This window comes from Macaca fascicularis, chromosome 1 (assembly GCF_037993035.2).
Source record: "Macaca fascicularis isolate 582-1 chromosome 1, T2T-MFA8v1.1".
In the NCBI taxonomy this organism is placed as follows: Eukaryota; Metazoa; Chordata; class Mammalia; order Primates; family Cercopithecidae; genus Macaca; species Macaca fascicularis.
In genome coordinates this window covers 73,980,388-73,994,795 of record NC_088375.1, presented here as the reverse complement: position 1 = coordinate 73,994,795, position 14,408 = coordinate 73,980,388, and the positions used below count along the sequence as shown (strand labels likewise).

General features: G+C 35.8%; 1 protein-coding gene across 1 annotated transcript in view; it reads left to right on the top strand.

The window, feature by feature from the left end:
* The window catches only part of USH2A (usherin), an 800,507-nt gene that overhangs the window by 241,691 nt on the left and 544,408 nt on the right, over nucleotides 1-14,408 (top strand). Inside the window, exon 21 of the mRNA XM_005540847.5 lies at nucleotides 14,023-14,253. Coding sequence (XP_005540904.3) covers nucleotides 14,023-14,253 — 231 coding nt within the window. The remainder of the gene's footprint in view (nucleotides 1-14,022; nucleotides 14,254-14,408) is intronic.

The window sequence follows — 14,408 nt, the reverse complement described above, 5'->3', positions numbered from 1 at the left end:
CTAGCTTGTACAAAACATTCTTCTCCTATAAAACTGCCTGTTTTTGTAGACTGCATTATTAAGGGTTTGCTGAATGCTGAATATGGACAACAGAGGAGGACTCTATCTCCTTTAAGAAAAATGATACAATTTCAGACTAAAAGACAAAAATTAAAATAATTATCAGTCTTGCAAGTTGGAGAAAGTATAAATAGAGACAACACAGGCTGAAGACTGGGTGTGTTATAGTAAGGGACATAGGAATCCCAAGCACGTGGCCATGCAAAACTGGAATTACGTCCTCTCAGGGTTGTAAAACATGTAAAAATAATCTAGGGTTACTATATAGCCAGTATCAATATATTCTTTGTAATACCCCCCCCCCCCAAGTGTTTGTCTAACCCATGTTTGATACCTTCAGTGTTACAGAAACTACTACATCTCAGACAAAGCTATACCATCTTTAGACACCTCTTTTAAAATGTGATTTCTTAGATTGATCGCAAATATCTCCTAGTAACTTCTACTCGACATTCTTATTCTACTTCTTTGGGGGCTGTTGTTAATCTAATTTATCATCCTTCCAATAAAATTTTCAATAACAATATATCCACCCAAATCTTTTCTCCTTTAGGCTGCATATCATGGTAGCTCCCATCTGAACCTCATATGCAATAGTGTCTAGAGCTGTTATTAGTATGATTCCTGTAGATGAGATCTAGTCTGTCTTTTCATAGGTATAAGCAAACTAAAGAACCTGAAGAGAGACATGCTGCAGCTAGAAACTAGCTGGATCTTGGAGATGGGAATAGAAAAACAGGAAACATGTGTACAGAATAGAATCTCCCTGCCCTATGCATTAGTGATAACATCTGTGCTAACAGTATCCTCATTGATTGCAATGGCAAGTTCCTGTTGCATAAAAGATGATGTACCTGGGTGCTCTGTGCAGCTCTCATTTTAGTTACTGGACAGGCGATTAAAACCACTCCTGTCCATTGGCAGGAATGTGAAGTAAAACTAACTAGTCAGAGCCCTCCAAATCCTCCCTCTACTTTTTTTATCCTTGAAAAATAGAAGTGGAAACTTATATTCCCTAAAAGTCACGTGATGTGAAAGTTAGTTGACTTACAAAAGTAAGAGTTTATTCATATGTGTAAGGTGAAAAAAAATGATTAGCCACAATGCCAGGGTTTCAATCTGGGCTCTGCCATTGACTAGCTGTGTGACCTTATATAAATTATCTCACTTCTGTGCCTTAGTTTCCCAATTTATAAATAAGCATAACTTATTTTGTAGGGTTCTGATGAGGATTAGAAGTAGTTAATACATGTAAAATATTTAAAGCAGTACCCATCACAGTTCATTCTCAATAAAAATTTATTGTCATGATTTTTATCATAATATTATATAACATTTTTATTAGTCACAGTATAAATGTTATGGAATTTCTAATGTTATCAAAATCAAGGAGAGTTTATTTTACAACTTTGATTTTCTAATATTATTATAAAATATAAAATGGAGAGTTCTAAGGCTAAGGACTGTATTGTGAAAATAAAGCTTAGAAAGGCTTAAAATCTGAAAGCATTATTTATTATTTCTGTAAGAAGTATGTCATTCAGAATTATTAGAGGCACATTTCAAAACTTTGCTCAAAAACAGCAAATTTCACATTTGTTGGTTGCAATATAGAGTGAATAATGTGCCATAAATATATTATTACTACATTTTATTGTGAATGGTCAATTCAGAACCATCTCTTGAAGGCTTACTATTTAAAGCACTGTGGAGGATTCTAAGATAATTATACCCAGCATTTGGGTTAAGGAGTTGAGATCCAACAGGTAGGATTAACACCATGGTGACATGTGCTAAGGGCTGTGAGAAAGTTGAAAAAAATTCTATGGGAAGGTAGAAAATGAGATAAATGATTTTGATTTGGGAGACTGAGTAGATACCTCATTAAAAGCTATTTCAGATAAACTAGAAAAAATGGTAAAGACTTTCGCAGGTATTTACTGAGCACATACCATGTGCTAGTTTCTGTTTTAGGATCTGGCACTGTTCCAGGTACCGATGTAATGAAAGCAGAGATTTATGAAGACTTTCCTGGCAGTAGAGTACACAACAGATTAGAAGAGAGGGTGTAATAGAGTCTGGTAGACTTTTTAAAAGAGGCCGTAAGGGAGTAAATCAGATGAGTAGAAGTGAAGATTGAAAGAAGGGAATAGAGTGACTTCAAGGAAGAAAGACCTGGAAGTTAAGCAGTGGGAAGAATGGACAATGATAGCAAATATTGTAGCCCATGGTAGTACCATTAAATAAAAGGGGAAAGATCGACAAAGAACATATGAGAGAAATAAACTTGTGAGTTTATTTGATCATTTGATAGAAATACATCCATGACAATTATAACCATCCAGCAGCAGAAATTGCAAATCTGGAACTTAAAAATGGTGCAGATTTTGTAATCATCTGCATATAGATGGGAGCTAATGCTATAGGTTATAATCAATTAGTGAAAGCGGAGAAAAAGCAAAATAGAAGTCCAAAGAAAACACTTTAGTGAATATTCTATTCGGAAAGAAAAGAGGAAGGAAGAGTGAAGTGAACAGAGGTATGGTCAGAATTAGGAAAAGAACTAAGAGGAAGAAGCAGTATTAGAAAAGTCAAGGGAAGAGAGAATTCTAGAAGGAGAATGTTGTCTGTAGTGTCATATGGTGTAGGGAAAGCAAGAGAAATGTGACCTAAAATGGAAGCAAGGTCACTGGTGATTCTCTGGGGTTTACCCTAAGTAGCATGGTTGAAGCAGAAGCTGGAAGGACTGAGCGGAGGCAGGAGGAGATATAATGGTAAATTTCAAATGTGTGGTTTTTTTATTCTTAGCTAAAGTTCTTCTTCTACCCAATTTTCATTCTTTAAAAAATTGAATTACCTTTTGTTTCTATATAAAATCCTTTCTCTTCTAAAGAAAAATTTATTTTAGTGTTTCTTTCTGGAAAAAAAAATATTTATTTTCTAATTCCTTAATATTTTTGTTAGAACTATCTGATTCTTCACCTGCCCAGCAGAAAAATAAAGTCTCTTATATGACAAAAGTATGAAAAAATAATTTTACTTACAGTTGGGTTTATTATAAAATACACCGTTTTTCGGGTTGCTCAGATCAGTGAAAATAAACTTATTTGCTTTTGTTTGAATACCAGCCAAAAATTAAAAGTCCATCATCCTTTTTGCCTCCTTCCTTATTCAGTAGATGAATGTGTATTTCTAAATGTTTTTCTAAAATAAAACATCTGAATAGAACATATAAACATTAAATCATAGAAATAAACTGTAGGCCTATAATAAGGCCGGTTCTTTTGAATGGTCAACAGTTTTGTTATAGGAGAGTAATAAAAGTTGACTTGCAACTTTATGGTTCGTTCGGCTCTGTTTTTTCTACTATTAACATTGAAATTTGGAGAGTATATACTATTCCAATGAATTCCAATGGATTTGTGGGAAATTTAACTCTTATGTCTAATAGCTCATATGAGCACATTATCAGAGATCAAAGGAGACCAGTGACCACTCAAAAATTTTGAAGTTGATGGGTGCAGCACAGCAACATGGCACAAGTATACATATGTAACAAACCTGCCCGTTATGCACATGTACCCTAGAACTTAAAGTATGATAATAATAATTAAAAAAAATTTTTGAAAAAGAGCACCACAAATTAGAAGTAGTAATTAGCCTTTTAGAAGCATTGAATCATGAAAAGATATGTTGCCTCCTTAAATCTGTCTCAAAAATCAAAAAGATACTTGTGAAGATTTATCTGTCTGTTTCATTAAAAAGCTTGAGAATTATAATTGGTTCTCTCTTGTTTTAAACATTTTTTCAATTAAATATATGATTAGAATGGGTACATTTCATCCAGAGTACTGCATTGCTGCTTCTTTAGTTTTGATACCTGCGACAAAGTCTGAGAACTGATTTGAGAGAGGTGTTCTCTCAGGAGCAGCTGCATCTCTCTCCATTGCAAAATCTTCAAGCAGTGTTATTGATGGCTTTGGAGTTGCTTCTGGGTGTATGAAGGTAATGAGTTGATGAACTGGGCCCTCTTAAAATCATTGTTATACTTTTCTTTAAGATTATCCTTTTAATCTGGGAAAATTTGTGTATTTCCACCCATTGCAAATTGAGTTTAGTTTAAACCCTTCTTATGAGAAATTACTTTAGGAGATCCATTCCTGAAGGGACAATGTGATATTTCCCTTGCCTGTCATAAATTGACCTCCATACTACAAGCTTAGAAGTGTCCATCTCGCATTAAGCAAGTAATTAGTGTGCATTAAATTTTCTTTCTGAATGCAAAGTAAAATGTATAGGCTGTTTGCTGCTGGGTTGAAAACACACATTGTTTTGCATTCGGGTACGTAAGTCTTTTCCTTGTGAATAGGAGCCAGAGTGATTAAACAAGCACTCTTAATATGTTAATTTATAATTTTAATTACAACAATCTTGTATATATAGTCATTAGTGAATACTAATATAAATATTTTTCTACCTTTTTATTCATAATGCATAAACCAATCACCCAGTTACTTCTCTGAGGTTGCCTGTTTTTGTTTCATAATACAATCTTTGTTCTTAGTTATGAATGCATTTTGTTCATTCCTGTCTTTAATAATCCCTCATTAAGCTAGTCACTTTCTGCTCCATGCTAAAAAGGAAAAATTATCATGCAAATGTGGCATGCCATATTAAAAAGCACATTACCAAACACTTTTGTTGCTGTCCTTCAATTAGTTTCCCTTCTTTGAATTTAATTCCATTTGTTGTTAAACTACTGACTTGATGTATGGACTCATGAATCTGAGGCTGCTGCCAAGAAAGTGGGGAAAAAAAATCAAAGCCTCTTCGAAGAGCTGCAAAGGCGAGCTGAAATGAATTTGCTTCACCTTTGACAAGAACACTTGAACAGCAATGGAATCCTCTGATTATTCAACTGGGCTAATTATCCAATTATTTATTTCAAGAATAAAGGCACCATTTTACAATTAAGGACGTGTAAAGTAGTCTGAGAAATTTGGTAATGACAGATGACTTAAGTAACTTCTAAGATAAACAGTATCTGTGCAAAACTTGTCCCACCAATTGTTTTCAGGCAGGAGTTCTTGTGTCTTAGCATCAGTGAAATCCTGAGTGCACTGAAGGTTTTTTGTTTGTTTGTTTTGCTCTTTCAACAGAAATTATTTCACACTTGTAACCAACATGTCAAATTTCCATGGCTCTTAAGCAATGTTTAAGTTATATTTCTCTTGATTAAAAGCTTTTGGTTCAAAGCAATACTTTTTAATTGCCTAATGATATAAGTCAGTTCTTAGGAAAGAACCGCACATTTAGGAGTTCATTTGCAATATAACTGAAAAATTCATTGCATGGCAGTAAAACAATTTACTGTTAATTACAAGGAGAAGAATTTGCTGTAGCATGCTCACAGATTGCCATGAATCATGCAGCACTCCTAGAGATTTATAACAGATGTGTAAGTGGGATGAATTAGCAGGGTTTAATAACAGAGACACAAATCATGCAGACTTCAAGGAGCTTTAATTGATATACTAGAATGTGACGGGCATGAATCACTCAGCCATTCAACAGCACTGTAACATATGGTCAGCTCAATATGCCGCATCTTAAATCGGTTGGTGAATCGTAGGTTGTCCCATATGGTGGAAGCAATATATTTTTCATGATTAAAAAAAATGCATCCATTTTTTAAAGAAATATGATTGCAAAGCATGTTTGTTATTGAACAGTCACCTGAATGCCAAACTGCTTTTTTTAAATGCTATTTTTTTTTTAAACATGGCAGCTTCTCAAAATAAATAGGGGCTACTCCTTGTAGTACCAGATCGCTGGAGGCATTATGAAACCAAATCGGTGCTTGCTGGCACACTCGATCCCAGCAAGCCTATAGAAAAGCACAGCTGATGATTGCTGTGATTGTCAGGGAAATCCTTCAGGCTGGGGCAAAATAAACAAATGAAAGGATGATGTCACTTTCAGAGAAGTTCAGGAATGCCCAGCTCTGTAAATTGAAGAAAATGAGTTGGATCCCTACTTAGTAGGGTAAGAAAGTGGCTGTGATAAATAATACCATGACCCCTAATGTAGCAATTGGATGTAACATTTTATACTAACTTCTTAATTAAATGCTCGGTCCTTCAGGGGCATTTTAAAAGAAGCACCGGCTGGTCATCACATAGATGGTAGCACCAATTCCAAGACATTCTTGAAGAATTCTTTCAGTATCTGCAAACAGGTCCCCTGGTTGGAGACTGGTAACTGGTAGTGCGCAAACATGTTTTTATTGGAACTGGGATCTGGCAGCTTTTGGAAAAGCTTTTGCTGCATTAGTAAATCTGACAGACTTGAAAAAGGAATATTGCAGCCTTAGAACTGTGGCTGCCAGAATTTAATGTCAACAATTAAAATTTATTTTGATCCTTACCTAGTGTTTATTACTGTTTGTATACACAACAGACCTTACTAATACAGAGATGCACTATTAGATGGAATTACCATCTGTTCAGAGGGAAATGCTGGCATCTGTCTTAGACGCTAAAACTAAAATGATATTATTTCTAACAAAACAAAATTAACTGCTTTTTACTCACCAACTTTAATTTGTAGTGTGTAGTTATATCCGAGGAAAAGGCTTGTTTATGAACTGTATGATGACCTCTGTGGCCAGGTCTATATTTAGATATGCGACTTTACCAGGGGCTCTACTGGCCTTTTTGGCATGTGGAAATGGCATGTAGAAATCACACTTTCAATACACAATTTTAGCTTTATAATGTGCTATGTATCCTATAAGTCATTAAAACAACACAATCAAACTATGTAAAAATTGACTGAATCAGAGAGATTCTAGTATGCAAAATATTTTGACAGATGTGCCCTAAAAAACTGCAAGGAAAGAAATTAAATAGGCAAATTTCATCAGAACAAAGTTGCTATAGGTCCCACAGTGACACCTTTAGGAAAATACAAACTGTACCTTTCTTCTCTATTAGACTATTTTAAATTTTCTCCCACATTGACATATATAAAAAATTTATATTCAGTGTCCCCTCCTTTTAATTTAAAGTCTAAGTATCCTATTAAAATAGGTCTTTAGCTTTTGGAAGTTAGAGAATTTGGAGGATCAAGGACAATGGTAGTCTTCATACTGATGTTAGATCAGTGATGCTACGTTCTGAGAAGCCAGACTTCTATTCTATATATCACAAAATAATAAATTTTGTCACACCAGCATTTAATGCATGTACACAGTGCATTAACTGTAACTGTAGTACATTTATTTGTGCTGGAGGAGACTTGAAAATGATGAAAAAATCAATACTTTGCTGTCAGAGAAGCAAGTGTTACGATGCATTTAAGTACTTAATTGCATAAGCCCCATAAAAGCTTCAAGTTTGGGTAGCAAGGATGCCATAATTACAGTCCAAGCAACTACCTTTTATTAACGGTGGACTTTAGGGAACGGTGGTTGCTGTCATGATTGCTGCTATATGTGCAGTTTTGAAATAATGGATCCTCTTCTCTCTTCATGTGTAGGATGGTAGTTTTGTGCAAATTATTGTGATTGCCAGAACAATAACTGGTTAAGGTAATGTTTGTTCACCATGTTCACTGAACTTCTCTAAAAGCAGGGTTTGCTAGCTTTTCTTTATGTCACAGAACACATAGACAAATCATATTTGTATGCCATGCTAAGGTAAAGGAACAAGGTGGCTGAGAGCTGAAGGGGATAAACCAGAGGGGCTCCTGCTGGCTTCCAGGAGCGAAGAGGATCAGGATGTCTGGCACCCATTCATGGCTTATTAACTTAGAAGTACTGCTTTAAATTATTCAATCAAAGAATTTTGAAACTGGAAGACGTCCTAGACATAAATCAAGCCTGTCACTCTAACAATTGAAGTAACTGAAGAATAGAGAGACCTAACAATGGATTAACCAATGTTCCATATTGAGGGTCTTAAAGAGCTGATCTAGAGCCTACATTTTCTCCTCTCCAGATCTTCTAGTAATATGCACTCCTGAAGATGACTTGTCAACAAAGAAGAAAATGGCAAAATATATTTTATTCTTTCTTCCCTGGTCAGATAATAGACAGTCAACAAGGTGGTGTTGAGTCATCCCTGAGAGTTTCTGGTGAAAACTTTTCCTCTTTAGGACACTGATTGGTGAGCAGCTACAGTGGCAGAGCTGCAGCAGAGAAATCATGGCTCATGATCTGAACTTCTTGTTTGTGTCCTGGTCCCAGTGGCCTTCTGCAAGTGTTTTGGCCTAGTAGAGTTTGGCAAATTGCTTTTCCTGGCATAGTTTTGCATTTCTGTGAAAAAGTCAAAATCATTTTCTATTGACAGGATGCTTATTAAGACTGTCTTATGTAGTCTGCTCCCCACCCACCCCTGAAACACAGAAAGACTGTTTATTCTTGAATTCTTGTCATCATCATAGAAAGTTGATGATGTCTTAAGTTGTTGACACAGCCATACAGTCTTCATAGGCCAAAAACGAACAGATTCCTTGAAAACAAATGAACAGATTCCATTTTAAAGACCAGTACCTCAGAAAGAGCTTTGTTCAGCTTTTAGTTCTTATCCTATGGTGCTCAAAATGCCACACTACATAAATTTGGCAAGTCTAAATGTATTCATTGTGATATACTACTGATTATGTTATAAAGTAATAAATGCTGCGTGAAGAAGAATGCATATTATAACATTTTATAAAAGAATATCTATACATCAAATAGATAGACAAGAAATCAGATTACCCCTACTAAAAATACAAATGCTATTTTAAAAGTACAAGAATTTTGTACTTTTATCCCAAGCAAAAATAGACACTTTATTCTTAGACATGATGGATAATGAACATTCATTTTAAACTTTGTATATTGTTCTTAGAAATAATGAATATTGTGGCCGGGCGCGGTGGCTCAAGCCTGTAATCCCAGCACTTTGGGAGGCGGAGGCGGGCGGATCACAAGGTCAGGAGATCGAGACCACAGTGAAACCCCGTATCTACTAAAAATACAAAAAATTAGCCGGGCGCGGTGGCGGGCGCCTGTAGTCCCAGCTACTCAGGAGGCTGAGGCAGGAGAATGGCGGGAACCCGGGAGGCGGAGCTTGCAGTGAGCCGAGATCGCGCCACTGCACTCCAGCCTGGGCATCAGCGTGAGACTCCGTCTCAAAAAAAAAAAAAAAAAAAAAAGAAATAATGAATATTGAAGATTCATTTTAAACTTTACATTTACAAAACAATTTTCTATGTAAATACAGATAGATTTTGAATATAGATGAATTATATTCCTTAATAACATATAATTTGAAAGATTTGTTCTTGTAATGATAGTGCCTCGTATTTGTATAGAAACTTGTTTTGTAAAACATAAAGCAAATATACATATTGTTGTAGAAGCAATTGTTGTCAACGTATTTCACTGAAAATGTGTCCTCATGTTGCAGATGGGAAAGCTGAAGCAGATATGTGTTGAGGGATTTTTCTAAAATCACACAGATTTAGACATTAAAAAGTGAAATATAATTTTTAAAAGTCTACCAAATCCCTTTCATTATTCAGTGTTGTCTCCTAACGAACTGTTTTGTAAATTAACAAATCTTTAAAGATCATATTTATTTTTACCTGTAATTCTTTTCCTTTGAAAATCTGATGAATAATTCATCATTACCCCAATCTCATGGTGATTCTATGTGCGTGTATGTATGTGTGTTTAATGGTTCAGGAGTATCTATTTTTCTTCATATTCTACTTATATGTATGTGACACCAGTCTAGTTTAATTGATTGACAGTTTCACTTAATTCCCCCTTCCAGCCTTAGAGGAACTCTGAAAAGAATAACTCTGTAGGATGTTCACCCTTTCAAACAGGCTTAGTTGACTCCTGTATGTGAAACTGTAAAACCCACCTGCTGGAATGTTTTTTGTTTTGTTTTTCTTTTAAGCAAGACAATAAAAAATGTACTCTAGTTCTATTCATTCTCAGGAATTGACTTCTAAAGGACAGTCCCATTACTTGGTGGAATAATTCCTCTGGGAATCAAGAGTTGCTCTACTACTTAAAGTTTAAATGGTAAACATTAATTTTAATGGACTCTCAAGAATTTCCCTATTGATTAGAGTCACTTGGCCAAATTAAAACAAAAATGTGTGCTCCAATTTTCTATAATTATTACACAAAAACGACAGAGTTGCCAGAATTCCTTTTGTTTAGTTTTGTTTTACTCTTAATCTATATTCCTGATTAAGACGTAATTTTTGGACTATGCTACAGATGGGGGAAGGAATCTGATTTCTGTGGTGGTGCTGAGCTTCAACATTATCTCCATTGAGTTGAGTGGTTGGAGTAGAGATGTATCAACTTTCAAACAAATGGGACCTGGAGAAAGGCTGCTTTCAAACAGCAATGAAACTCTTCAGTTTTTAAGATGTATAGGAGGCGTCTTCATTCTTCTTCATTTCGTTAAAATGGGAATCCTATTCTCAACACACCAAATATGTATAATTTGTGATTCTTTATCTACATCTTTGGTGTCCAGTATGGTAGTCATGAATCATATGTAGCTATTTAAATTTAAAATACAGCTAATTAAAATTAAGAAATTTGAAATTCAATTTCTCATTCTCACTAGCTGCATTTCAGATGCTCAATAATCTAATTATAAGGCTAGTGGTTACCATATTAAACATTACAGACCTAGAACATTTCCTTCACTGGAGAAAGTTCTATTGGATAGTACTGGTCTAGTAGTTTTGGGCTATTGGATATTACTAGACTAGTTTATGAAACTAAAAAGTTCTGGTCTCTGTGTCCCAAAACTCTAGGGAATCTAGCAAATTGCAATTTAAAAATTTTGTAATTGGTTCTTCATTGCTTCCCTGAGCCCAGGACTGAAAAATATTTGACAACCTTCCTTTCCCAGTTGAGATCATAGCCAAGAATGGCCTGCTAAAATTGTAATACAAATATGTAACTCTAAACTCTGAAGAGAGACTTGGTGGGTAAAGAAATTTCTGAATGACTTAGCCTTTTATTTTGTTTTGGATTATTTTGAAGTGAGATCGTAGCCTGTAGAATGAAATCTTTGAGAGTCTACCATTTAACTGATTTTTAGCAGAAAAAAATGCTAAGAGAAATTATGCATATAATTCACAGATTCATACATATATTAAAATAAAAATATCACATGGGCTGCAGTGGCAGAAAATAACCAGAATTGTTAATTATCTTTCTAACTTGATGAACTTTTTGCTCAGTGCCTTTTCTTTTTTACTAAAAGTTAAAACAGAATCAAAATGAACTGTTTCTCTTTGAAAAGCTGGCCCAAGGTCTAAAAAGTAACAGATAGTAATTGTTCTAAGTTGCTTTATGGTGAATTTCCTTTCATGGTTTAAGGGCTTCAATTCTTATATCCACATCATTTTGATTTATATTTATTGAAACAGGCAATGACTTTGTGTCTGTGTATGGCTGTGTTAACACAGGTGTAAATTAAAAGTCCACAGACATAGTTTGGGCCCTTAATAAATAGGCTCGGTGATTATGACATTTGTTCCTTTCTCTACTTTCACTTTTCAAATCCAGCAGACACACTTAAAGGGGGAATGAATCTCAGCTCACAAACTCAACTGTTTAAGGAAAAAAAGAATCAAACCAAAACAGACCTTCATTTTCAATAACTCAGCTGTTAATCTGAACCTCATTTCCAGCAAGTTGTACGGAAAACCTTAATCTCGGTGACTCCTAGTGTTTCCCAGGAACCTTCAAAGAATTGCCAGTGTCCCACCACCTAAAAGCATGGCAAGGTCCCAATGTGTGCAAGGGCGTGAGGCCACTACTACTCCAAGGCTAAGCCCACTCCTGGTGGTGGGGTCACTTCAGGGCCAGGGTGCTCTCTAGGACCAAGAGGCTGACCAAAGTTAGGTGCCTGGACCATTGTGTGTAAACTGCTGAACTCACAGGCTTGTTACTTTGTGCTGATGCTCTGTTTAACATTCAGAGTGGTTATTGCTTGTTTGCTTTAATTTAGATCAGTTTTTAAGCTTTAAAAATCAGAAAATTACATACAAAAGGAGCTTTTTGACCATAGAAGATATACAGATGGCAAATACACATAGGAAAGATGTTCTATATCATATGTCGTAAAGGGAAATGCAAATTAAAATAAGATACCACTACATACCCATTAGAATGACCAAAATCTGGAACACTGACAACAAATGCTGACGAGGCTGTACAGTAGCAGGAATGCTCATTCATTGCTAGTGGGAATGCAAAATGGTACAGCCACTTTGGAAGACAGTGTCTTGCACAACCAAACATGCTCTTACCGTATGATACAGCAATTGCACTTCTTGGTATTTACTCAACAGAATTTAAAACACAAAAGTCTGATATATAATTAGATATATAATTAGATGTGCATATATATGTACATCATAGCAGCTTTATTCACAATTACCAAAACTTGGAAACAACCAGAATATTCATCAGTCGATTAATGAATAAATAAACTATACTACATCCAGACAAGGGAAAATTATTTAGCATTAAATGAGCTATCAAATGATGAAAAGACATGAAGGAAACGTAAATGCGTATTATTCAGTGAAAGAAGTCAGTCTACAAAGGCTACATGCTGTATGATTCCAACTATATGACTTTCTGGAAAAGGCAAAACTATGGAGATGAGTAGTTACCCAGGGTAGGGGGAAGGAGAGATGAATAGGCAGGGCACAGAGGATGTTTTGGGTAGTGAAAATTTTCTGTATAATAGAATAATGATGGATTCATGTCATCATGCATTTGTCCAAACCCAGAGAATGTAAACACCATGTGTAAGCCCCAGTGGAAACTATGGACTTCGAATGATAATGATGTGTCAATGCAGATTTATCTACTGTAGCAAATGAACCATTTGGGTGCTGGATGTTGATACTGGAAAAGACTGTGCATGAGTGGGGAGATAGGGTAGAACTCTATATCTTCTTCTCAATTTTTTATGAACATAAAACTGCTCTTAAACAATAGAGTCTATTGGGTATAGTGGCACCTGTCTGTAGTCCCAACTACTTGGGAGGCTGAGACAGGAAGATTGCTTGAGCCCAGGAGTTCCAGGCTGTAGTGAGCTATCATTGTGCCCGTGCATAGCCACTGCACTCCAGCCTGGGCAACAATGTGAGACTCCATCTCTAAAACAAACAAACAAACAAAAAGGTTACCCCTGGCACATTGCCTATGGTGTAGCCATGTTCCACAGGAGCAATCAAAAATAAAAATAATACAAGCCTTTTTAAAAATGACTTTCTGACTTATTTTTACACAAGTGCAAAGTTTTGGTAAACCTGTGTTAATATTCCTGCATTACCCATTGGTTGGCACGGATTATGCTTGGCGCCTGTAAATTACAGCACTGAGTTGAAGCCACTTTAAGGCGAGGGCCTCTGCTCTATAGGTTTAGTGCTAGTCATTGGCTGTAGGTTTCACTGCAGGATCCTTTGGCTCCAGGGTGAGGCAGTTTTTACTCAGCCAAGGGAATTTCTACACAGAAGCGGGCAGCCGTGAGCCATGAGAGACCAACAGGCACAGAAACTGGGCCATTGGGGTACCTCCTTGGTAAAGGGACTGTGGTTGGGGCACCACCCAGATTACAGCAGCTACTATAATATATAAGATCTATTATTTAGCTAAAAAGAATAGAGAAGTTATTTTCAAGAAAAAATTTAATTTGAAAGTTTTGTGTGAAGTATGTTGGCTATTTAAATTTTGTTTCACTGCTTTTAAGACAAACTCTATCTTTTCAGTTCCTAGAACCATACAGATACTTGAAACCACAACTGATTTGATTTTAAGTGTGATATATACAAGTACCTATGTGCATATATGTGAATATGTGTGTCTAGAGACAGAAACCAAATTCTTGAATGTAACAAGTGTTTTCTAATATTTAGCACCAGCACAACTGAGGCCTCCTCTAGTTAAAGGAATCAACAGCACAACAATCCATCTTAGGTGGTTTCCACCTGAAGAACTGAATGGACCCTCTCCTATATATCAGCTGGAAAGGAGAGAGTCATCTCTACCAGCTCTGATGACCACGATGATGAAAGGAATCCGTTTCACAGGAAATGGGTATTGTAAATTTCCCAGCTCCACTCACCCAGTCAATACAGACTTTACTGGTAAGTGTGTTTGACATTGCTTTATTTAGGAGACACGAAGCTCCAAAATGTTTTCTATTATTTTGATATCCCTTTACAATGAATTTTTATTATACATACTTATAGAAATACTAATTCAGCCCTTCGATAACTTTTGCATGATGGTGTCAGCATGT